The sequence below is a fragment of the Girardinichthys multiradiatus genome, chromosome 2 (assembly GCF_021462225.1).
Source record: "Girardinichthys multiradiatus isolate DD_20200921_A chromosome 2, DD_fGirMul_XY1, whole genome shotgun sequence".
NCBI lineage: Eukaryota > Metazoa > Chordata > Actinopteri > Cyprinodontiformes > Goodeidae > Girardinichthys > Girardinichthys multiradiatus.
Genome location: NC_061795.1, coordinates 17,745,470 through 17,773,009, shown reverse-complemented (window position 1 = coordinate 17,773,009; position 27,540 = coordinate 17,745,470). Strand labels below are relative to the sequence as shown.

The 27,540-nt window shown below is 39.1% G+C and overlaps 1 protein-coding gene across 1 annotated transcript in view; it reads left to right on the top strand.

The window, feature by feature from the left end:
• Window positions 1-27,540, top strand: part of srpk2 (SRSF protein kinase 2) — a 93,911-nt gene that overhangs the window by 41,239 nt on the left and 25,132 nt on the right. The window contains exons 3-7 of the mRNA XM_047354492.1: window positions 16,229-16,383; window positions 19,456-19,564; window positions 22,726-22,813; window positions 23,225-23,312; window positions 23,404-23,510. Coding sequence (XP_047210448.1) covers window positions 16,229-16,383; window positions 19,456-19,564; window positions 22,726-22,813; window positions 23,225-23,312; window positions 23,404-23,510 — 547 coding nt within the window. The remainder of the gene's footprint in view (window positions 1-16,228; window positions 16,384-19,455; window positions 19,565-22,725; window positions 22,814-23,224; window positions 23,313-23,403; window positions 23,511-27,540) is intronic.

Here is a 27,540-nt window from a genome sequence, read left to right as displayed (position 1 = left end):
ACATTTGCGCATTGTGTCTCCCCTTTCTGGCTCTCGCTGGAGATCCGTTTCTTAGAGGCTGCCATGTTGGACTCTGTGTTTTTGCTCAGACTGAGTGATGTCACGCCACAGGTTGTCAGCTATGACTCCTCCTCTTCCTGCGCTGGGTTAGGCATAGGTTAGTGTGATACTGAAACCGGCCTTTGTGTATGGTTCAGAGTCCATGATCATCCATGCCTTAAACTTTTTCATTGTATATTGCAGTTACATCAACAGTTTAAAAGAAAACTATAAAGATGTATAAAGGGATGTAATTATTTTAAAAACCAAAGAAATTCAGCTGCTGCTATGATACTTTATTTTTTTACACTGCTATAGTATTGCTTATTGCTATAGCTATAGTAGTAGTATTTAAAATGTGCATTTATGGCGTTTATACACAGCTGACTGAATATGCACTGCAACAGATAAGAGAGGGTGATGCTGTTCTGGACTACATTGAGCTAGGATCAGTGGCTTTATAAAACCGTTGTATTGAAATCCCAACACGACCCATGCCTGTACCGTAAATGAAAATAAAAGCAGGTTTTTTGCATGTCTGACATGGCAGCTGTTCCTCAAACATTCTAGGTTTACAGTTTCTAAGACAGTTTCATGTCGGTGAACCAATAAGCTTATCAGTATTTATACAATACCATTCTAGGGGCATATTTTTGGTATGGAACTTCACAGCGGCACAGAAAGTACTCCTACCACTAATTATAGATTTATTTTTCTAATTGTCTGAGGAATTTGCTTTTGGTTTTGAAGCTAAAACAAGTTATTCTGACATTTACAGAAGATTTCTCACTGCTTGGGTATTCATTTGCAAGTCAGATCTGAGAATGACTAATTGGCAAATATTGATGTATCTCTGCACCACTGTGTGTGTACAGCTGAACATTTCTCCAGAAAAACCAGCTTTATTTTGTGTTCTCAAACAACATTAGGCAAAGTACAATCCGCTGTTTTGAGAAAGAAAAACGTCATTAGGCATGTTTACATGAATATAAGTAACCGTAATGAATGGCCGATCTGAATAAAAATGCATCACGTAAACCCACCAGTTGGAACATTTTTATCAGATTCATCTTGATCAGAAAGAGATTTTATTCTGAATGAGAGGGGTGGTTTATGTAAATGTGACAACTCTGCGCATGTCAAAGTGCTTCTACTCTGAATAAGGCTTGGTGCACGTAAACGCACGTCAGATCGGATAATTTGATTGTGTGGCCATATATACTGTGTATTCGAATTTATTTATTTCAGTTCAGTCAAGAAATCTTGTCCATGTAAACATAGCTAACGTCAAAGAATGTGTTCTAAAAAAATGAAGTCCAGCTGAAATAATGCAGCAATACCCAATGTAAAAGGAAAATAACTCAGAAAGACATAATGAACGTGATAGTCTGTTGACCTGGAAAGACATCCATATTGGAAGGTATTTGAAATCAGACCTGGCTTCCTGAATAGTCTTTTGGGCAAACATTAATTTGTTGTGGGTTTGGATTTGTTGTGGCAATCCTACGGTGGGTGTTTTAGCAATACAGCTTTCAGGCTTAAATGGAAACCGGTAGAGACATCCAACAGATATAATATTTCTAGGTAGAAAATTGTAAATGAAAGCAGACAATATCTAGTCCTTACTAGGAATCTGCTAATGTTCATCAACATGAAAATACAATTTATTTTGATTATTAGTCCAGTTACTTCTACAAATCCACAATTATTCTGTTTTTGTGTCAGCAATGAGAACCACATATTTTCTGTAAACTGGTTTTAGTAGAAATGGACTGTATGGAAACTGCTGATTGTCAGTAAGACCAGGGTACAACTAATCCTTTCCTTTTAATACTTGGATTTTCACCAAGCATAACCAATCAAATAGATTTTACAAAACTGAAACTTTGTTGGGAGAAAGAATTGTAACAGATGGAGTGCAGCAGTTTCAGGACAACTGGAAGCTCACCATCACAACTGTTGTGTGCCTACCTAGTCTAGTCAGCTTATTTACCATAGATCACTGTTGTTTCACATTCTGCAATGCTGATTTCCATACTGTTGTGGCTCAGAGACTTTTCTGGTTGAAAGATTAGTTACCAGATTGAACTCCGGTGAGTATGTGCAAACTGAGAGTAAACATCCTGCTCTTTTGGCAATAACAAGTGGTTTATTTATGTATTCATCAGTGTACTTGTGTTTAAAAATGCCCTAATGTAGATGCTGATTTATATGTACAAAAGCATTTAAAAATGTCTTTTAATGGTATCAATTTAAAAAAATATCAATAAAAGAATAGGGTTATTCCTAACAATGTACCTTGTTGCATTCCTTTACTTTTAGCACATGATGACCTTTTTTTAAATTCTCTCCAGATTCTCTATCAGATTCAAGTCAGGACTCTGGGACTCTCCAATTATTGCTTTCAGTGAAAATAAACCTGTTGGTAAATTTAAAAGTCAGTCAGTCAGTCATTTTCTACCGCTTTTTCCATAGTGGGTCGCGGGGGAGCTGGTGCCTATCTCCAGCAGTCTACAGGCGAGAGGCGGGGTACAACCTGGACAGGTTGCCAGTCCATCACAGGGCAACACACAAACAACCATGCACACACTCATTCATACACCTGAGGGCAATTTAGAGTGACCAATTAACCTAACAGACATGTCTTTGGACTGTGGGAGGAAGCCGGAGTACCCGGTGAGAACCCACGCATGCACGGGGAGAACATGCAAACTCCATGCAGAAAGACCCCCGGTTGCGAATTGAACCCAGGACCTTCTTGCTGCAAGGCAACAGTGCTACCAACTGCGCCACCGTGCAGCCCTAAATTTAAAAGATTATACCTTAATCTGTCAGAGATATGAATAATATTGGAATTACATTTATATTTACCTGGTAAAAGCTTCAGCCCAGCAAATTCATTTCAGTGAGACTCAAAATTAGTTTAAACTAGAGAGATCAGAGTTAATTTTGGGTTGTCTAAACAATCATGAGGGTGATAACACACATTAATAACACTTCTGGTTGCAGTTTAGTCCTGAATGTGAAACATTTTGTGCATATTTATAGCTTTGTGCATTCAGTTAGTATAGCTGGACCCACGTTGGTGTCCATATGCTTGCAAGCTCCAAACTATGCTGAGATGGTGCGTTAACAGGTGGGTGTCGCAGCCCCATGTGACTGCTGCTGGAATTTATAGCTGGGTCCATCTTGTCTGTCCACTGTTGTGGACTTAATCGGAGAGCGCCAGCCGTCCTCTTCTCTTCCCTGTCACATGGAGTTAAACTCAGGTTTCGACACCAAGAAGAGATGGGGACTGGCTCTGTGTGTCCTTCGTCTGCGTCACAGGGCCCTCCGGTTCAGGTAGATGTTGAGCTGTCTCCAGTCCGTGTGAATTATGATTTTACCAGTGAGGATCTGCTTTAGGTATAAACTCGGTTTCTCTACAGAGATCAGAACATTTCCTTTAAAGGAATATATTGGATGAAGACTACATGCACATAGAAGGTAGCAAGGACTGGCTTAGTTTAAAGGAACAGTTTGGTTTTTGTAACTATTTGAGACTAACAATGAAGATGCTCAGTCATGCGACTAGTATATGTGTTTCTAGTTGTTTTAAAACTCAAACTATTCTCTATTAAAGTTCTGATTTAATCTTTTTTTTCTGGATGAGCTTTAAGATTTGAACCTATAAAGTTTGAAATGTGCATTTCTAACGTTAATACCAGACAGTTTGGAAATGTCACGGCAGGGAAGGTGTGATATTTACTTTCTTTTTCTGCTCACTTAAATGGCTAAAATGACCTCCCATCAGTCCGATAGCACATATTATAGTTATTTAAAGGTGTGCTGTCACTGGTAACATCCTCTCTGTCCAGCAGTGATTAATAGACATCATTTAGAGCTTGCATATGAAAAGTAATTATGGGGAATTATTATTATCCAGCTTCAGATGTGGCCTTTGCTGTAATGAACACCCATAAGAGTGGTGTCAGCATCTTAGCAATGTTGTTAGTCATTTCATTCTTTAAATGCCGAGTTAAAGCATTCTTGTGTTTAAAAAGATACCAGTGGAAGCAAAGAGAAATTCAAAGATCCCACCATTCATTTTACTCTTAAACCAGTTCAGTCATTGTTATGTTTTTGTGTTCCAGGTTGTCATGCAAGCTTCGTCTTGTTTGCTTTGAATCTGGCAACACCTTTTTACCGCTGAACAATTAAAAAAAACCTAAGGCAAGCCAGGTTTCTGCAGAACACTGTACAATCTGTTTGTCGTAGTCACTGGTTTGGATTAGGCGAACATAGTTTTCATTACTAATTAAATCACAGTCACAAATTGCCTTTTCCAAGAAGCTGATGGCTCATTAATTGTTATAGATCCTGTTTACAGAAACGGCTGAGACATCCCAATGCTCTGACCAAGTCACATGCAGGCTTGATAAGAAGAAGTACACTCTGTGAATTCCAGGGGTATAAATGTAGAACCTTTACCAGGTTCTAAAATTATTTAAAGCTCACCTCCGACTGCTTTGTTAAATTATTTATCAAACGAAGGTAGAGCCAGAATTGAAAACCCAATACACCCTAAAAACAGCAGATATGTACAAAATATGGAAATCAGTGATTCTCCAACCTTTTATAATATGTAGGACCTCAGTAAATGGGGTTATACGTGTTCCCATCTAGAAGTTGGTTTTCCAGGTGGGAATATTGGCTGCCTTTCATGCACACCTTAGTAAAAAAGTTTATATGCACTTCTGACAATTTGCTTCTCATTACATGTTTTGCACATGTGCTAATAAACCTCCTTGAGTGAATATGCAGTTACAGTGTTTGAAATGACAACATACATAGATGTACAATATTAGCTTGTTTTGCTAACAGTAGTTAGCCTGGTGACTGGACAAATAAGCGAGCAAATCCCTTCTCCTTGGAGCTGAAGCACACTGATGGGTTTCATGTCAGTACCAGATCCATGTTCTGATTCTAAAGGTAAATGGAGCCACCAGCACTTGTTCCTGATTCACCGTCAGCTTTAGTTTGTGCTGGGAGTTTCAGTTTTAGATTCTTCTGGAGAGACAAAGATCCGTGTGTTTAAACAGCCCGTCCTTATGCTTGTCTGTGTTCATTAACTCTATATTACAATTACTTTGTTCTTGTTTACTTTACTAATAGTTGGTACTCTTGATATAGAAATTTCAAAGTTTAGAGTACATCTACATGCTGCCCAAGTACCATCAGAGGTGCCTGTACCACAAGTTGAGATCCACGGCCCTACAATCCTAGAATAGAGGTGTAATGTTTTATAAAAAAGTTTTTTAATTTAATAACTGTGGAGCTAGTTATTTGTTAAGGATGCAATGCTAACAAACTGCTTGCGTGTTGAACTGAACTCACAGTTTGGTTTGCTTTTAGTAAGGTTACATTAGGGGAAATCAAAAGTTTTTTCTATACTATATTCAACAGTGAATACAGTGTGTGCAAAATATATTTTTTTCTCTAATAAAAACGTAAAATAAATGTTCTGCGAATTGCAAAAAAAACCATGCAACCTAAAGGTGCACATTTAACCATATTTAATTAGCTTAACTGTCAATAGTGGGGGCAATAGCAGAAGCTTGATAAGACAATCTATAAGATAATCTACAATTGTAGCTTGTGTTTGTGTATTTAAAACTGCTGTAATTTGTTAGTTACCTTATTGGCCCTGTTACTTTCAACATGAGCTTAAACCTGGGTTTTTGACAAAAGAACATTTCTGCTGCTTCTAAGGACTCTTATGTATTTTTTTTTTCACTTCAGCTTGTTTCTCTATGTGCCCGTTATCCTAATATTGATTCAATTTCAAGTGAGCAACGCAGAGCCAACTGCACACCGTTTCGCCGCTGAAGAATGCTGCACTAATCCACAACCTCCAGCCGGTTTGTGTGTCCGTCAGGATCTTTTGTTGCGTCATCCCTTCATGCGCTACCTTTTAAAAAAAAGTGTGGCAGAACTTACAGTTAAACATGTTGGTTCTGCAAGCAGAACCGGAATGGTCCATACTAAAAAGTTGGATACGTTTCCCCATACCCTGCTCTTATTTTGCCAGAGCAGAATGTGTCGTTTTCACAACAAGTAAATTGTATTGTGTCACAAATGAGCTAAACGGCGTAAACGTAGGTTTGCATATCAGTAGGTATTTATTGTTTTATTACATAATTTGGATGCATATGATATAAATTTAAAATAAACAACAAACTGCATATTAAAAAGCGGCACCATGTATGAGCTCTTAATAGCATTTTACATTCATGCACATAGTTTGTAGCGGATGCCCTCAGTGGTTGTGGGCGGTTTTAACAATAAAGATGCTTTGTAGCTGGATTGCTTCACTGCACTGAAATGTTTAGATTCAGAACATGGTGAACCAGACCGCTGTATAGAGAGGGAAGGACAGCAAAATGCTGATCCCCAGCAGCTTCATGTGATAGTATTGTGGTACATTGTTTCCCATACAAGCGAGGTAATATCTAAACAGTGGCTTTGCGTGTTATACGATAAATAAACACTAAAGGTGTATAGCTTGCATGTTTTCCAACTTTAAGTTAGGCAATTCATACCAGAGTTGATTTGTGCTGGATGTCACATTCGTGTGTTTGCATCTTGCCCGCGTGTGAACTGCATCAGCTAATGGATGTACCATATAGCTGAGTCAATAGAATGTAGTAAATGGACTTGTATCCATTGTTCTGTGGGGAGCTTCCCCAACCATCAATACAGTCTCTGTAAATTGGAGTGACAAACACCCAACTGACCAGTAGCCTCAAGGATAGTGGTCCCCACTTCAACACAGTCCTGATCCATCTTTAACCTTTAACCACAGTGTTGGAGTAAATATTTTCAAGTCAAAAAGATTAACTATTAGCAGCTGTACACATTGGATAGAAGCAAATCAACAAATTAAAGTTCTAGTTGCAACATTTTAACAGCCTCTATATCTGTTATTGAAATATTGAAATACATAGATTGAACAACATAAAAGTTAGGCAAGTGGTACCAGGAAATGTTAAGAAAGTAGAAAGCAAAGTAATATCACTAAAGGTTAAAAGAAAGCCATGTTTTTCAAAGCTGATTTGCAATTATGTGGATACACGAGGGCCCTTGTTTTACGAGATCTAATCATGTTAAACAGCCAAAATATTTCTCGTCCGAGTGAAGTAAGGGTGGGTTCTCTTTGTACTCATAAGAGTATCTGCCAAGCATATACTAAGTAGTAAAAGGTACTGGTTTTATTTATCATTGTTTCTCATTTTACCGAAGGCACATAGCGCTGTACAATGTCTTTTATGTTTGAATACCTAAATTAGATGCTTATATTGCTATTAGTAGCTGGCATCACCACTATGAGCAGATCCCACTGGTCTTCTAAATTCCAACTAGATACTTCTCATCTTAGTGTGACGTTACTTCCAGACGCAAGCTCTGAAGTCTGAGACAAATCAAATGCAGCATATTTGACAGTTTTTTGTTTTTAGGAATCTGGACTGCTTTTGAATTCAAAATCTAAAGTACTCTGACTGATCAAACCTCAACTGAATTATCCTATACTGAACAGAAATTCCTTCATAGGAAATAATTCAGGAAATGTTTATTATACTTAAATATTACAAACAAAAATACTAAAAAACACCACTGGGAGCATTTTAACTGCGTTGTAAGTGAACTTTAGAATCAAACCAGCATGAAAGCTGTATATATGAATTAGCCAAACCTGACTAAACTAAATGTGTTGTATGGGAATGCATAAATTCAACAAAACACAAGATATGCACATTTCTGCAGGAAAACTAAATATAAAGTAGAAAATAAAATAATAGAATGATTTTAGCAAATTGAACGTTATTTGAAAATTTTGGGCAAGCTGCATGTGTCCTAAACCTTCATCTGTCAGCTTCAGGCTGACAGTCTGCACTGCTGCAACCTTTCTTTCTTCTGATGCCATTGGGATGCTGGGGTTATTGCCTGCTGTCACTGTGTAGCTGCTGTAAATCTCTTCGAAACCTTTAAGTACAGTATGTGGAATCCTGCTAAGCCACGCTGCGCAGCTTACAGACTGCGACGTGGGAGCACAGTACTGCTTGTGACGTTACGCTGCATCCTGAAAATAGCTGTGAGATCTAAGTTCTGCACACAGACGGATCCTCCGGAGGAGCGGACAGAATGAGTCAGCTTTCTTGGCTCACACGGCCAAGATGGAGAGAAGGAAAGATGGATCAGTGAATGAATCAGAGGTATAGATAAGCACCTCTGTCGCAATGGAGATCTGGAGCAGAAGGACCGCCACGACAGTCTAAAAGCCCACGCTTTAACATTGGGAGCAGAGGACAGGGCTCCTGTTGCTAAGGAATACCTGTTACCTTGGTGATATTGAAAGATGTTTAGTACGAGTCATGGAGTTTAGAGCGATCAGCTGCATGGCTTCTCACTAATCACACATGTGTTAGTGATGTCATGTGACTGTCATTAGCAGGAAGACACCTCCCTGGTGCAGGAGGCATGATGCATTAGACCAGTATAAATCTAAGGATGATGATGGAAGATAAACCAAGCTTTATACACTGTTTCTTTTCTGTTGAATACAAAACGCAGAAAAATCATCATCAAGAGCAGAAAAAGGTACTAAAGGTACCCTGTTGCTACATTTGTTTTCAGTTTCAATCATCAAAATGAGAAATGTCACCAGAGGCATTAAAATTCACAAGCAGTGTAAAAAAACCTAATAACATGCTTAAGTAGTATTTTAAAGGCTTATTTGTGTCAAACAAGCCAATCAAAAATTCCAGCAAGAAGAGGAAAACCTTAACTCTCATCTTATAGGTCACTTGCCCTGTAAGATTGCAAGACTTCTGTATGTATGTTGTGGATGACTGATCAGCTCATAAGCTGCAAAAACAACAAAGGAGACTCCAAGTCCAACACTGTGTAGGCGAAGGAATTCAGAGCCAGACGTCATTCCCGTTCAATAAAAATGCGTCACCCTCTTCTCCCCGAGCCTGTCAGCTGGAAACAAAATAAACACAAATTGGCAAGTCAAATGCAGGACATGTACAGACTTCGGGATCCCTGTTTTCTCACAACTTAGACTAACTAATTTGCTTATGATCGAGGAATCTCATTTTATTAACACAGACTAATGGCTAAACAGAGCTGATGACTTTTCATTTTGTCCATCCATCCATCCATCCATCCAAATTGCATGTTAAAAATGCCCTTGTCCAAATCAATGGAAAGATCTCTCTTGCTATTACAGCAAACCCCCCATTATTTTAATTGCTGACCAGCTTTTTTACGTTTCCATTTCCATCTTTTATCTTTGGTGATAATTTGGTAGGGATACTTTTTTGCAATCACCCTGATCTTAAATTCCCATCTGAGATTCTCTATCAGATTCAAGCCAGGACTCTGGCTTGGATAAACCAAAACATTAATTGTACTTTAAAGTCAGAAGAAACATTTTGGCAAAATTTAAAGAGTACCCACCAAAATTTGACAGGGCTACAATAATTTCTGGTTTAACTGTTAATGTGGTGAAAATTTTATTTTTTCCATTTACCAGCATATTACAATTACTCTGACATCAAAACAGTGCTTGCCATACTAACTGGCCAGCTCAGTATCTAAAGATCTACAGGTTTTATCTAAAGTTTCAAATGCTGATCGTTCACGGAGAGATTTCTTTCAGTTGTACATATACGCGGACACATTTTTGTTTTTGACAGTTAATCGTGAAATATTTGACGTGTGCACTTTGATGTTTTTACTGCTGCTTTGTCCGATCTGCAGTTTACAACAACTAATCTGTCCTGGTATGTTTCCAAAGTAGGGGTGGAGGAGACTTTTCCTAGGAGAAAGTAATTGTTTTCTTTTCTTTTCAGTGACAACTCAGTTCTAATGTTTGTTGTGGATTTTGTCAAATAAATGTCGCTTATATCCATCCATCATCTATTCTTGTTCATCCTTGCAGGGTCAAGGGGAGGGGGGTCGGTGCCTATTTCCAGTAGTCATTGGTTAAGAGGTCAGGTACACCCTGGACAAGTCGCCAGTCTACACTGAAACACAACACACAGGACAAACAACCATCTCACTCACTCACTCACTCACTCACTCACTCACTCACTCACTCACTCACATAAATCAATCAGTCCTGCTTTTTGACTTTGGGAGGAACTGGAGTATGTAGAGAGAAGCCATAAATGCACAGGGAGAACACGCAAACTCCATGCAGAAACACCCCAGGCTGGGATTAGAAACCCAGGGCCCTCTTGCTACAGGGCAACAGTGCTACCAACTGCACCACTGTGCAGCCCTAGCTTACATCCTACTGAGCATTTTCTGCATACCTTATCACAGCTCAACCTTTACTCTGCTGTCATAAGCCAAAGCAGATGACATGACTTAATTGCTTTTCATGTGTGGTGTTGGACCACTTGTTTGCTGAATATTGGACCATTTGCACGTTGCTGGATGCCACCAGAAATTTCACTTTGCCGATCAAAGACGTGAGCTTAACACGTAACCACAAAAAAAACCCACGGAGTTTCAAGGAGACAAATCGCCACCTTGTTTTGGTTCTAGTCGACTGCTGATGGTCAAGTCATATTTTTCCGTTTTTGCCAAGAAGGACAAAGGACGAAAATTGACTGCTCTTCCCGAAGTTAACTGTGGACGCACATTAACTTCCAACCTTTTTTCTCTCTTCAACTCTGCTCAGAAGGAAGACAACGACAAGTAAAACTCATCCTTTATTTTTATTTCTTTCTTAGAAAGTCTGGGCAGGGTTCGCCATTTAATCTAATGTGTTCTGATTTATATGTGCATGTAACCTTTTTATTGAAACTTTGATGTGCCGTGTTGGACGTCTGGAGGCTGCTGCGCTACCCAGCTTTGTGTGTGTTGTTGAACCCCCGAGAGCAAGCGCAGGTGCGCTGTGAGACTGGACTGTTACAATAACCTCATGGTGAAATTCATCATTTTCTTTGTCTTCAACCTTACTGCTTACTAGCTTGCCGCCAAACGTTTTATAACCCTTTGTCTGCTCACCTCGCCCAGCGTTGGGGGATGTTTTATGACTGAGGATAACTGAGTTACAGTTTGAGCTACGCCCCAACCTCCACTCACCTCCACATCACTTTGTCATATTATTATTTTGCCATAACTACTGGTTTGATCCCATACTGCTGTTTTGCTTTATTTTGTTTAGTTAGATATTTTACCCCTTTTGTGTAGAACTTTGCGTGTTTGAGTAGGTGAGGATTATTAAATCGGAAGAGCGGATTGTATCAGGGCTGTGATTTAATAAATGTTCACATAGATAAACAGAAGGCGTTTTGTGTTTATTTTGTGCAAGAGTGATTCGTCAGTCAAGATAAGGTTGAAGTTCCACACGTTTCAGCAGAAACGGTCGATTAAACAGTGACATCTCTGGTAATAGTTATTAATTATTACTGAGTATTTAACAGTTGTAATTATCAAAGGCGTTGAGCCACAATTACAACACCAGAAAACATCTCTGGTCTCGATTCATAAATGAGGATTTTGGTTAAGAAATAAATGTTGTCAAATTATGATTTTTAATTATAATTATTGATAAAGATTAATTAATCAAAATCATAATTCCAACAGTGGATAATGGACATGGTGTTAACATCTTTCTATCTAGGAAAGACATCCAGTCTGAACATCTGTCAGACTGTACTTGTGAAGAGAAATATTTTTTCTGTCAGTAAACTACCTAGAAAAACATGTTGGGCTGTTTTTTTTATCGCTGGGGTTACAGATACCATTACAGGGCGTGAGCGTGAGAGAAGGGAAAACTGCGCACACCCAGACACACACATACTCATGCTTGGGGTAAAGGTGTGACAAAGCAGTTTGGGCACGTCGGCGCTCATAAGAAGATGAAGGATGGATGACACATTCTGCTGTGGCTTCCTTCACACCGCATGCAGTTTAAATGGCTGAAACCTTCTTGTTTAGACTTGTAATTTAAAAGTGCTCTTTTAAATATCGAGGTGAGGAGGAATTATTTCTGGATGACTTGTCGAAGTTTAAGGACTCAGCAAGGCTCTGTGTATTTACATTAGAGCAGAACATACTTAAATGTTATACGCTCAGTGTTCCTGAGAGTTCATTGCCAACCCAATAAACCCAGTAAATTGCAGTCAGGCAATGCCTTGCAAAACTATTCCTTCCCCTTAAACTTGTTCACATTTGGTCACATTACATCACAAATACCAACAAAAAGTTCTTCCTAATTGTTAAGTAGAAGAAGAATAAGGTAAAATCCTGTGTGTCATTATGTGTTCAGCTGCGTTTACTGTGATACAACTAAATAAAACCCAGTGCAACCAGTTTTTAATGTTTTTAATTTACTGTCAGTATGAATCCAGCTGTTCTGTAAACACCTTAGAGGTTGGTTAGAGAATGCTAGTGAACAAACAGCATCTTGAAAATCAAGTAACAGACCAGACAGGCCAAGGGTGATATTCCGAAGAGGTTTACAGCAGACTTAGGTTATAAAACAATGTACCAGCTTTGAACATTCAGCAGAGTGGCAGGAAAAAAGCCATAAGAAGTTCTGTATTCAGTTTGCCTCTAGTAGGGGGAGGCAGAAAACATGTGGAAGAAGGTGCTCGGGGCAGATGAGACCACCATTTCACTTTTGGCTTAGATGTAAGACTGAAAATGCACCTTGAACTAAACATCTCTGTAAAACATGGAGGTGGGTGCATCATGCTGTGGCAATGCTGTTCTTCAGCAGGGACAGCAAAGCTGATCAGACTGAACGGAAAGATGCAGGTTTTTTCTGGAGGAAAGCACAGACCCTGATTCAAATAAAGAAATCTGTGGCAAAACTTTACAGTTTCTCTGCACAGCTGCTCTGCTGTTCACCATCTACCATTTCCATTCCACATGACAGTTATGCATTACTTTGTGTTGGCACATTCTATACATTAGGTTTGTGGTGGTAACATTACAAAATGTAAAAAAGCTCAAGTGGCAGGAATACGTTTGAACTGCAGTGCATGGACAATCACACTTTCCATCCTGATTATCAGGATAGCCATCTTGATTTTCAGGGTGGTCTCTGCATTGCAGCTCTTAAAGGTTGGGTTATAAAGTGTGGTATCAGTCACTTCACGTTGTGATGATGGTTGGAACTTAATGGAAGAAAACTGTGGACACTTCAGCACCATGGCAACATGAAAATTAAAGGGACATAGGACAAAGAAATTCAAATGTTTTACCTTACTCAAAATATCTGTCTTAACAGTGCACTTACCTGTTATTTCTAGCCATTTGCCAATGTGATTATTCAGCTGTGCCAAATAAAATAAACATAAGAATATCTTAACTTAAAAATACATTCCTGTGAAACAACCTATCCTGACAGTTTGATTTATCAGGTGGCAGGCCGGCTAACCATATATTTTCTTTTTAAAGACAAAAACACTAAAACTGACACTGGGTTTAAAACAATGACTGGCTGCTCCCGTCAAAAACCAGCCATATATAACCCGCCTTTGTTGTTTTCCACTTCTCATTTTTAAACTGCAAATTTATGTGGTGGTTTTTGCCCAATTCTTTACTACAGAAAAGTAACTTCGCATGACTCGTCAGTTCTTCTACTGATGATTGCATTTCCAGCAGTCAAGCAGCAGCTGTTCTGTTCAAATAGTCAATCTGCCACTGGAAATTTACGCAATATGTCAAAATTGTACCTGCAGTTGGCCAGTGGGAGATGTTTTTCAGTTACCTTTCCTGATCTGTTATTATGTTTTGTTGTGTCTGCTTATGTTGGTATGTTTCTGTATGCAGGTTGTGTATTTGGACTTTCTTTGTGACTAAATAATCTCTCTGCTTATTCTCTCCCTTTTGGTCTGGCTGTTCAAACCTTTATCTGTGGCTTCTGTTTTTGTGTGGTTATCCACATCTCTGTTCATATTTTTCATCTCACCTTTGTGTTTCTCAGCCTTTCTCTGCCTTGTTTGTTTCTGCAGCCTTTTTTAAGCTGTTCCCCTGCTGGGTTTTCTTTTCTTTCTGTCTCAATCCTTACCTCTACCCATCTAAATGAGACCGTTTAAATTTTTATTACAGCTAAGCTTGGCTTTAGGAAGTTATGAGGGGTATGTATTGGTTCAGCCAATAGGATGAATTACACAAAAGCACTGAGCTTATAGACGTGATGTATGACGCTCTACGTGACTGCTTTGGTAAAGATGGGGCATCTTGCTGCAAGGACAGAGAACCTTGACAGCCTGTGCGTGCGTGTGTGTGTGTGTGTGTGTATGCATGTGTGACAATAGAGTTGTAAAATCACAATGAAATCTCAATGTCAAGTTATCATCCCCCTTAAAATGCTGTGTGTGTGTGTGTGTGTGTGTGTGTGTTGGCCTTGTCACCATGTTAACATTTTGAGTCCCGGACCCATCGAGCCCCCTTTTCCGCTGTCGCTATGGCAACAGAGAATCTCCATTATTGGTAACCACAGTTTTGTATGTTTTAGTTTTTTGTGCAGTCACACAACGTCCAGAGTGTTTGACGTCTTGGAGCTTATGTTGTCTGATTCAGTTTTACAGAGATACATTAACTGACACTTAGGCTAAGGATATGATGGTACCTTAATAAGAAAATGTTAACGTATTCTCATCATAAACCCTAATCATCTGTTTCAGCCATGGTCTGTTGTTTTTCTACTAAAAATTCACCGAGTAGTTTTGTAGCTGAAGTTTGACTTGGCAATATAAATTTTTGGAGAATTTATATTTCTGCCAACCATCCATCATGTTCTATGACAGCCAGATGTTGAAAGTTAAAAAAGATAAAACAGCAACTTGCTCTCCTTCTGTTTAGCCTTCTTGTTATCTGCTTTATGTCTTGCTTTCTCTCGCTGTCTTGCAACAAGGAATGAATCACTGACATTTTTCAACCTGGTAAAAAATGCCATTACCTTTTAAATAGCATTTTACATCTAAATGCTTCCTGTGTAACTTAATTTTAAAATATAGAAAATTGCTATGCTCGACCATAAGGCAGCAGAGAGTGCACGCGAAGTCACAGTACCCGTTGATCAGGGTGCGAGGGTGCGCATGCCAACAGTGATGCAATCGTGCTGTTCCAGCACCTGCGCGAGGGCTCCTGCGAATTTTTGTAACCGGACCATGCGCGCCGCTCTCTATTCAGAATGAACAAAATTGAAGAGAGTAACAGAAAAGAAAAACCACAAAGAATAAAGGCAAGATAAATGCTAGTTACAAAGTCAGATTGTGTGCATTAGTACATTTTTATTGCTTCTTTATTGTAAAGTCAGAAATTGTAATAAGGTACAGTTTTAGATCCTTTACAAAGAGGTCAAAAGGCTTTTTCTTCTTCATTGTTTTTACTCTCATGAATATGAAACTTTGCAAGAAACAGAATGACTTTGTTAAGAAATGTTTTCGATAGTGCACACCGGCATTTCTGGTGTTAGGTGAAGTGCCTCTTCTTTCTTTTATTACATTTCCACATAGAAAATGTGAAAACATTTTCCACATAGCACTGTAATGCATAGAAGGTGCATTATGGATGATCTCACAATCTCTGTTTGGCAGCTAGTCAACATTTTTCTAATCCTTTACAATCGACGATTGTCATATTGCCCACCCTAAGCTGATATTTGCACCTGTTATTGTCCATTAGCCTGGTCATTCATAGGCGGAAAATGCTGATTTATTGCAATGTGTAGCAAATCTTACTTTTTCAGTCCTAACATTAATATACACTGCGGTTTTAGTGGCTGTTTGTCCTACCGTTTACCGTTCTGTAGATGGCATCTCATATATTTATTATGATTATTGCACATTGGGGACACTGCCATTGACATTTTTCCTCCTGTTTACCACAGACATACATACACACCAAACATCACTTCTGAATGTTGTTTCCAATACTGTAGAAAAGTCCGGAGGTCTGACACTGTCTATGTCAAAGGTACTGATTCCAGATAGAAACCCACACTTGAAAAGCTGAAATATGGATGTAAAAAAGTCTGATTTTGGAAGTAGTCATCTACTCTTCCAGCTCAGTCTGCAGATCTCCTTGTAAGTCATGGCTTAAAACACAAAAATCATGTGATATATTGAGTTGTTGCTAAAGTTTGCTAAGTCTTGTTTTAACGTTGTGTTTACAGGCCTGAAACCCAGCAGAAAGCCCCCGTCAGTACCCCACCCCCACCCCCGCCACCTCCTCCACCTCCCCCTGAGGTGGCAGGGCCACCGGAGCCAGAGGAAGAAATTCTGGGCTCAGATGATGAAGAGCAGGAGGACCCAGCAGACTACTGTAAAGGTCAGAGTTACATGCTGAATTCATCTGTTGAGGACCTTCTTCTGTCCACATCTGTCCTATAGAGCTCGATAATGGCTGTCTTTTTTCCTGCTTTTCTTTCTGCTCCCTGTCTATCTGTCTGCTGCATCCTGATGAGATTTAAAACAGTGCCACTGTAATCATTGGGATGACAGAAATGGGATGATAGAAATGTTGTTTGGTTCCTGCTAGATTGGAGCAACTGTGGATCACAATGATAGAGGCATTTCATTTTGTTAAGTGAGTTATTTAAACCACTGTCTAAATCATGTATCACTGTGTAAATTACGAGCTGCATTAAACATTTTATGTGTTAGAAACATCTAACATCTAAATATTTTCTTATTTTTACTTATCCTTTTCACCTTTGGTTTTGCTTGCAGCTCACAGTAGTTATATTCGTATCCATATTTTAAATTGAGAAAGACTGAAAAAAATGAAAACTGAATTTGGGCATCAGTGGTCATCTTAAGACGGAAGTAGTGACAGCTAGGTCTCCAGCTTGGATGTAAACTCACTGAGCTTCGATATATGACGTGATTTGTCTAGTAAGGAGGGTAAAGTCTGGAGAAATGTTGTGTGTAAGCAGAAGGTTTGATTCGAGACCTAAGAGAAAAGCACCATTCCCAAGAAAATTAAAAGTGCTCCATGGAAAGCCCAGTCTGCCTGTAATTTGCCACAGTGGCAAAATCTCCATTTCAAAAACATTACCGATAAAACTCTTGCAGGATTCAGGTAGATGTAATTTCTGCTCCTGTTCTGATCAGCATTGGTACTAACATTGGTACTAATGTTCACATGCATGTGTCAGCACATTTCCCACCAACTGTGTCCCCAGAATAGCCTACTCTGTATTGGTGAGCCATGTGATTGTTGTGAAAGTCAAACTTTTCTCAGTTTCATCAGTCAGTATTATACTCCTGAGGGTTTAAGTGCACTATGGTAATGAAGCTGTCAAAATGGTGTTCTTTGGAGACCCACCACAAACTATAAGTCCATCAATTGTTCAACCCTAAAAAGTCACTTCAAGCTAATACATGTTGGTTGCAAGAAGGATAACTCTAATGCCCAATCAGAGGGCATTTGCCTTTCTCGCTCGCTTTGCTCATTTGGCTCAAAAAGAGAAAAAACAAAACAAATCCCTGCCGCAGCTAATTATCATAGATAAACATACAAGAGGAATATGTAGTTAATGATGTATTTCATAATGCGATCTTTGGACGTAAGCAGACACTTCGTTCTGACAAAGGACACATATATAAGGAAAAATCGAGATGAAGCTGCACATATTCTTCCCTAAGAAACTTTATGCTCACAAACGTCACCTTATTGCTCCGGTGACTTCCCCAGAGCTGTCTGTCTTCTGTCAGTGCATCCCAGGGCAGCTGTGGCCACATTGTAGCTGACCACTTTTGGTGTGTGAATGTGTGTATGAATGGGTGAATGACTGATTGTAGTTTAAAGCACCTTGGGGTCTCTAGAGACTTGATAAAGCGCTTTACAAGTTCAGGCCATTTACCATTTACCATCTTGGAGTTACTGTGTGGTGTCCATGTCCCGCAGCCTTCATGGGTACTTCCATCGCTTGAGACACTTACTCCACCAATATTTTTTTCTTAAATATATCGTAAGAGGAGCCTTTAATTTTCACAAAACAATTCCCCAAATGAGTTTTGCACAAATACCTCTTAGTTTTACAGCAACTTAAACGATGACATTTTAAGGTCCCTCAGACATTGCTGACTCTGTAAACAAAAACGGTACAAAAAGCACCATTCTCTTTGCAGCACCCCCACATGTGTAATGTCATAACAAACTAGAGACACTCACCTTTCTAACAAGGCATAACTTGTCTTTCTAGCACCTTCTCTGGTAATGTAATGTGCAAGCAAATTACAGTCTGCTGGTGACAGTCTGCCAGCTGCTAGCTTAATCACAAATAAATCAGACATAGTAACAGTTACAATAGTAGTTCCACTGGAAAAATATTATTTTATGTCTTACCTTTACACAGGTACCAAAGGTTTGCATGTAGGCCTTATAACAGTGGAGTTATACTTTATTTATTTAAGGTATGTGATTTCAGGCAACAATTTCTCTAAAACCTCTGATGGCTTAACAGGTTAAATCAACATCACAAGAGTCATGTTTATGGCACTCTGCAAATATGCAAACAACAAATATATACTTAGAATTCCTGACATATGCATTTACAAATTCAGCTTTAAATTATTTAAATGTTCAGAGAAAGGTAGAAATTCCTCAGTCTTCAGATTTTTGTGTTGATCAGTGTTTTGTCATTGTTTTCCCCTAAAGAAATGATAAAAAAATATTACAGTACTGAAAAAGAAAGCAGTTTGTATTTTTTACTTTGAGTCATCTCTTGCCAAGGATCCTAAAACAAAGAGGATCTGAGCACAATGACAGTGTTGCCTTATATTATAGTGGAAAGATTTTAACAAGCACTGAGTAAGTGGTTTAGCTCTGTAGTCGAAAGATTCAGTTTAAATGTTGGAAATTGAGAGTTTTCCTATATCCTTACTGTGTAATTGCAGAGCTTCTTGATGCTACCTGCTATACACAGTAGATGAGATTTAGTTAAGGTACAGTTTCACATCTGTTTCATATCTTGTGACATAAAATAATTTTTATGTGAGTTTAAACGTAAAGAAATAAAGTGCATCATCAACAACATCAAAATCCTGTTACATATGTGGGTCGCTGTTATCAGGTGCCCCTGTTACATATATTGCCTTTGTATTGAAATGAAGGGTGTCAAATTAATGTTGTTCTACTGTTCAAGGACAGAGAAAGTTTCCACTTATCTATTAAGGTCAGATCTGTGAAGTGCATAGACTAAAGCCATAAAAATCAGTTTTTAATTTGTCATTGTAGCCATAAACGTTTATATAGAAAGGATATCAAATCATTTTGCAACTGTTCTCCTTCTTTGCTGCTCCTTTAAATCTTAACTTGCACATGCATTTTATGCCATTGTATCCGCATCAGATACGGTTCCTGTAACCTTCATCTTCCTTGTCTTACCTCTCTTAGGAGGGTACCATCCGGTGAAGATCGGGGATTTATTCAACGGGAGGTACCATGTGATCAGGAAGCTGGGATGGGGCCACTTTTCCACCGTATGGCTGTGCTGGGACATACAGTGAGTCTCATCACACACACACACACACACACACACACTACTCTTTCACAGTTTCGTTTTATTGCCTGAATACACATCCTCTACAAACACAGACATGACCCAGAAACAGCATTCTCCCATAACGCTGAAGTTCACACATACAGGTGCTTGCTTTTGAACACGTGTCACACGCACCACAAACTCATACCACACCTGCACCTATTGACAGAATCTAGCTTGTCTCTTCACTGACAGCTGCAACTAACACCATCCTGCACTGGAAACTGAATCTCTCCACTTGAACCATAACTTAGTTTGCTGTGGCAACCAGGGCAGATGGCTGACAAGATCAGCAACCAAGAGTAACCTCTCACCGACTCATGCGCGCCCTCACAAACCTGTTCACTCAGGCCGCTGGTGTTAATTACACTACACCAATGTTGATAATAAGTTGGAGTTAGGTTACTATTTTATGGCGGGCACAGTTTTAGACAAATCCTGTTTTGCTTTTTTCTTGTAAATCCAAATCTAATCATGTATAAATTCCTGTCAGGTATATCATTTTACCTTCTCTTGTTCTCTTTTATTTTGTCTGTTCTTTAAAAAAAAAATTATATTGTATTTGTGGGTTCTGATTTAAAACTGATTTTAAAACTGTATAATAAAGTAAAAATTTTGATAAATAATTTGTAGCATAGCTATTATGATAAAATGTTTTTGTAACTTTTTAATTCTAAACTATAAACTGTTGTTTCCCACAATAAAAAGCCCTGCAGCTCATACATCTACAGTACAGACCAAAAGTTTGGACACACCTTCTCATTCAAAGAGTTTTCTTTATTTTCATGACTATGAATATTGTAGCTTCACACTGAAGGCATCAAAACTATGAATCAACACATGTGGAATTATATACTGAACAAAAAAGTGTGAAACAACTGAAAATATGTCTTATATTCTAGGTTCTTCAAAGTAGCCACCTTTTGCTTTGATTACTGCTCCGCTCACTCTTGGCATTCTGTTGATGAGCTTCAAGAGGTAGTCACCTGAAATGGTTTTTACTTCACAGGTGTGCCCTGTCAGGTTTAATAAGTGGGATTTCAAGCCTTATAAATGGGGTTGGGACCATCAGTTGTGTTGTGCAGGAGGTGGATACAGTACACAGCTGATAGTCCTACTGAATAGACTGTTAGAATTTGTATTATGGCAAGAAAAAAGCAGCTAAGTAAAGAAAAATTAGTGGCCATCATTACTTTAAGACATGAAGGTCAGTCAGTCCGAACAATTGGGAAAACTTTGAAAGTGTCCCCAAATGCAGTCGCAAAAACCATCAAGCGCTACAAAGAGACTGCCTCAGATGAGGACCGCCCCAGGAAAGGAAGACCAAGAGTCACCTCTGCTGCGGACGATAAGTTCATCCAAGTTACCAGCCTCAGAAATCGCAGGTTAACAGCAGCTCAGATTAGAGAACAGGTCAATGCCACACAGAGTTCTAGCAGCAGACACATCTCTAGAACAACTGTTAAGAAAAGACTGTGTGAACCAGGCCTTTATGGTAAAATAGCTGCTAGGAAACCACTGCTGAGGACAGGCAACAAGCAGAAGAGACTTGTTTGGGCTAAAGAACACAAGGAATGGACATTAGACCAGTGGAAATCTGTGCTTTGGTCTGATGAGTCCAAGTTTGAGATCTTTGGTTCCAACCACCGTGTCTTTGTGCGGCGCAGAAGAGGTGAACGGATGGACTCTACATGCCTGGTTCCCACCGTGAAGCATGGAGGAGGAGGTGTGATGGTGTGGGGTGCTTTGCTGGTGACACTGTTGGGGATTTATTCAAAACTGAAGGCATACTGAACCAGCATGGCTACCACAGCATCTTGCAGCGGCATGCTATTCCATCCGGTTTGCGTTTAGTTGGACCATCATTTATTTTTCAACAGGACAATGGCCCCAAACACATCTCCAGGCTGTGTAAGGGCTATTTGACCAAGAAGGAGAGTGATGGGGTGCTGCGCCAGATGACCTGGCCTCCACAGTCACCGGACCTGAAACCAATCGAGATGGTTTGGGGTGAGCTGGACCGCAGAGTGAAGGCAAAAGGGCCAAGAAGTGGTAAGCATCTCTGGGAACTCCTTCAAGACTGTTGGAAAACCATTTCAGGTGACTACTTCTTGAAGCTCATCAACAGAATGCCAAGAGTGTGCAGAGCAGTAATCAAAGCAGAAGGTGGCTACTTTGAAGAACCTAGAATATAAGACATTTTCAGTTGTTTCACACTTTTTTGTTCAGTATATAATTCCACATGTGTTAATTCATAGTTTTGATGCCTTCAGTGTGAAGCTACAATATTCATAGTCATGAAAATAAAGAAAACTCTTTGAATGAGAAGGTGTGTCCAAACCTTTGGTCTGTACTGTATATATTTAGTGCCTTTGTTGAGTAAATATTTAGGTTATTTGCCTCCTAATACTGGTCCACCTGCTAATTCCTGTCTTCTGATCTCTCAAGATATTATTAGGTATTATTGCTGGCTGTCACAGCATGGTTGAGTTTATTTCAGTTCAGAATTAAGTATGTTCTGTCAAGATTGTTTAGCATTATTCATACACATAGTAACTGAAAAAGCTAAACAGAAAAAAGGAGGTAGAGTCAAACAGAAATTACATTTAAGCACAAGAAATACATTAATGGTTCTCAAATGACGTTTAAGTGTGGTATAAAAAGACGTGTCTTTCTAGGAAAGCTGTACAAAGCCATATACAAAAATGTTTTCATTCCTGTTTTAAAGGAGCCAACAGGAGTTTCTGTAGATTGTAAGGGAGGTGGTTCTGGTTCTTGGAACTCTGAGTAAGCAGGGCCTGAGGAGTCTGGATGGTTCATACCTGACATGTAATTTTTGTGGTGAGAGACAAATGTAAAGTTGTGTGTCATTGCCATGGACCTGGTAAGAGGTTATAATCATCTTAATCTGAGTTTTGGAAGGAATATACATATTAAATTAAAGTGGCCCAAGAACAGAACCTTAAGGAACCCTACACAGGATCTTTGTTCACTTAGATCTATAATTACAAAATGACAAGTTTTCCCTGAGAACCAAGTCAGATTTTCACCCGTTTAACATAGCAGCAGACGTCTCCAGTCTATCAATCAGTTTACTTGTCTATGTTTGTGTTGGACTGCAGAGTGAAGAACTTTGTGGCGATGAAGGTGGTGAAGAGCGCCCAGCACTACACAGAAACGGCCCTGGATGAAATCAAATTGTTGCGATGTGTGAGAATCTGATTGGTTTATTTCCTTTTTTTTTTTTTTTTTTTGGTTTTTATCTTTTCCATCCTGTCATTTCTGATTGTTTTGTCTTTCTGATATTGCAAGTTTTGGTTTAATATTTTATTCTTCTCCTGGGCTATTCCTTTCTCTTTTTCTCCACACTTCTAAATCAGTTCGAACACCTTAAATTTCTTCGCAGTGATTTTTACACAATGCACGGAAACTACGTTGCTAATTCAAACAGTGACTTGCTCCATGGATGCATCTTATAACTAATATATTTCATTTATAAATCCACACTTAATTCACCAGTCCACTCTCTTTCCTCTTCTCTTTTTTATGTCCTCTTAACCTTATCTTATTTTTGTCGTCTTCTTCCATTTTCATATATTTTGTCATCCGTCTCACCTCCAGGTGAGAGAAAGCGACCCCAGTGACCCAAACAAAGACATGGTAGTGCAGCTGATAGACGACTTCAAGATCTCTGGAGTCAACGGCATACGTATCCTTATCAGATGTTAGCTTGTCTGTGTTTTTTTATGAGTAGTCGCGTCAGAAATATGATAATAGGAGCCCTTGACTCATTAAACCAGATGTGTGTATGGTGTTTGAGGTGCTGGGTCATCACCTACTGAAATGGATCATTAAATCCAACTACCAAGGTCTGCCGCTGCCATGTGTCAAGAGCATTATCAGACAGGTGGTAATACACTCGTACCCACACACACACACACACACACAAATAATGTCCTTATAGACACTGCTGTGGTGAATTTCATTAAATATGGATGAAGCACCTGAAACATGGCAAACCATCATTCATCAAATTACCCTAGTTTGGCACCTTTTATCCCCAGGAGGCAACAGATTTAATATGAATTAGTGCCATGCTCTTCTTTTATATTAGTAACATTTTTACAATTGGCATATTAAACAATATTTTCATATATAAGGGAAGCTGTAGGTTCCTGACATTACAAAACATTAGTAGCTGGATTATTGAGTTAAAACCAAGGTAACCCAGCATGCGTTATTAATATCAATGACTTATCCATGCGTGAGGCCAATTACAGCAAAAAAGCATATAAGCATGGATAGATGGGTGTAGGTGTGATTATTTTTAATCCAAAGGTTTTTCATAGCATAATCTTGTCAGAAAACCAAGAAAAATGTAACCTAATTAACCTCATAAGATGTTTTATTTTATTTTGGTGAACTTAAATGGAGGCGTTTTTCATGTTATATTTGTGTCACTGGGATCAGTAGGATGAGCTATTTCGCATGTTCTATCTTGGCTGAACTTTGGTTAAAATACATTTTATTCTATAAATATGAACCCTGTGTGTTCTGGACAAGTTAGAACTTTACCTTTAGATAAAAAAACTAGATTTAGATCATCAGGACATTTTTTATTTCAAGGAATTCATGATGCCATGTACTCCGAAGCCTTTAAAGGGGAACAGGCCCACAGCATCGCAGATCCTTCACCACACCTAACAGTAGACATGGGGTGCTTCTTTTTTGTTCCACAATAATTCAACCCGGAGTGTTTGTAGCTGAGAAGCTCAAGCTAGTTCCAGTTTGTGTTTAGAAAAAACATATTTTTCCAGGAATGTCTCCTAAACAGCCAGTTTGCATCTAAGTACTGTGAAATGGTTATTTGGTGACCCAAAGATCCCAATCCTTGCTGTAGTTCTCTCACTCTGAGCTTTGGAGATCGTTCCCTCCCTCAGAATATTGCTCACCGTATGTGGTGGCAAGTTTAATATGGGTCCATGTCCAGCTTGTTTCCTTTTAATTATTGCTCTGACCGATCTCCTACTTTGAAATGCACGTTCTCTTGTCTTTCCCATTTTAGAAGAGCGGCTTAGAGAAATGGGCCTCAGTGTCTTCAAATATTTATACCCCGGAGAATAAAGACATTATGGTTCACTATTTAAAAGTTCCTAGACACGCCCTGATCAACTTTAAAGTTACAAAAAATTACAAAAAGACTTAGGTTTTAGTTATTTTCTAGAAATTGATGGTGGTCCCAATAATTGTAGCAACTGAGATTTTCTAACAAATACAATTATTTGTTAAGCTGGGATTGTTTCTCACTAAATAAATGTAAAATTGTATGTGTGAAGGGTGTGGTATTGCGATAAAAGCTTAATTTTGCGCAGCCAATAAGTGGCGAAAGTGCTGCCCATGGTGCCTAATCCTTTTTGTTACAGAATATTATAATCAGTAACTTTCAGTGAAGGTTGTCCGGCTACTAATTCTGTCATGAAAACTAGCTAATGTATTCATTTATTAGCTGCTTGAAGAGAGAGAAAGTTGTTCATCATAGGAAATACACATGAACATTAATATAAGCGGTGTTGTTCTAGTTCACCCATAAGAAGAACTGGTTCTAATTTCATCAAAGGTAAAATGAATAGATTCATGTTTACGGTAGTAGTTCTATTTCATAAAGAACAGAGCGATACCCAGACAGTGTTACTGGAGGAACCCCACAGAGGGGTCTGTGTTGTGCTGATCAGAGTCAAACAGATGAGATGACGCATTTATCATTTACAAAATCACAAATCCAGTTGTCGTAAAAGTGCACAGGAAGAACGGGAGGATTTATTTGATTTAGCACTACATCATGTCCTTGTCTGCTCATGTTATTTCAAATCAAACTAGCATCTGTTTTTGTTACGTTTTTGTCATATTTCCTGAATGAGTAGTTGTTTATTGGGCATCCCATAAGCTAGATCTAAGGGTAAGACAAAATGATAGGTTAATCATTTGTCGACAGGTTAAACGACAAATGTGAGCGGGGCGTGAATTTTAAACTTCTTGAAACAGTTTAATGACTTGTACACATATTGTTTCTAAAAAATCTAGATAGTAGCTGTCAGTTCTATTGTTTTAGGCAGGCTATGTACATGTTGCATGTAAGTTTATTGCAGTGTAACTGACAGTTGGAGGTTTTCAAATTAAAGTTTGTGGCTGGTAGCGCTTGCTAACAGTTAAATGAAAAAGGAAAATGACTTTCTTTCTCCAATGTGCCATTGTGCGTTTCCATGGTTACGCTTGTTGATCATTCTCCAAGATGGCCAGCGGGTACTTTTTGGGACCCCATTGCAATCACCCATTGATGCTGAATTCCCTAAACAGCTGCTCTCGTTGCATTATTGAAGTGCTTTTGTCATCATTAAGCAACATGAGTCAGATATTTTGGCTTAAAAGTGGATCCATTTACACTCACATTCACTTTTTTTAAAGCACTACATGGTTGGTGTTCCCCCTCAATAAAATCCTGATTCTGTTGGAGCACATTAGTTGGTAAAATCCTAAATAATGTAAATTTAGGACACCATTTGTGCTGCCATTTTGGCAATCAAGAATTGCGCCGCTTAAGGTGGCAGCAGGTTGAAGTAGCTCTGTTACATTTCATTCTGATTAAATCTTTTTGGGAACTTGAGTTCCTCTTGTGGTATATAAGAGTTCATTTTTTTAGACGGGGTCCTCTCCAGTATTGGATGCTGTGCAGCTGGGGGCATTTTTGCTGGAACTTTATTTCTTTTGGACATTTGTTATGATGCATCACCATGACAACAGGGTTGTTTCTTACAACCGGGAGGAGCTGGTTAAGATCTCAAACGCTCAAATATTACTTCAACTACAACCCCAAATCCCTGATGAGTTGAAAAGGAAGCGCCATGGATGCAGAGCAGGAGCAAAGAGAAGAGAGGAGGAAGTTCAAACAATCTTCTCCATCGATTATGATGGGCAATGTGAGATCATTGGGAAACAGGTTGGATGAACTCCATGCCCTACAAAGAACCCAGCCAGAGTATCGGGAATGCAGTATTATGTGTTTCACTGATACGTGGCTGCAGGATCATATACCTGACTCCACCTTCTCTCTGCCAGTCTTTCTGACCATACGAGCAGACAGAGACATAAAGAGGAACGGCAAAAGCAAAGGAGGTGGACTGGCAGTTCTTGTCAACAACAGATGGTGTAATCCATTGCATGTTACTGTGAAGTGTCATCTCTGCAGTCCAGATATTGAACTGTTAGCAGTAAGTTTTCGTCCATATTATTGATCCAGAGAGTTCACCAGCGTTATTTTGGCAACAGTTTACTTTCCACCATTAGCTGTCGCTGACACTGCATGTAATGTCATCAGCTAAGTTGTTGCTAAGCTACAGATACAACTCCCAAATGCGTTTGTGGCAATATCTGGTAATTTTAACCATACCTTAATCTCTGCTACACTTCCAACATGTCCTTGGAACATTTCAAAACCTTCAAGGTAGATGTGAGGGTACAGACTGGGACGCACTGTGCCAGCCACTTGGAAAGGACATCAACGTCATGACTGAGTGTGTCACCGACTATATAGACCTCTGTGTGGATAACACCATCCCCACCAGAACCGTGAGATGCTTCCCCAATAACAAACTCTGGATCATCAGTGGCCTGAAAGGACCTGCTTAACAAGAAAGAAAGAGCCTTCAGAGAGAAGACATGGAATTATTAAGGAGTATATAGAATCAACTTGTACAAGGTGTACAAGAAGAAGCTGGAGAGCAAGCTCCAGCAAAACAATATCAAAGATGTGTGGTCAGAGATGAATAAGATCACAGGCTTCAAGCAGAAAAAAGAATGGACCGATGGAGGTCTGGACAGAGCCAATGACTTAAACACATTCTTCAATAGGTTCAGTTCAGAAACAATCTCAGCATCAACCT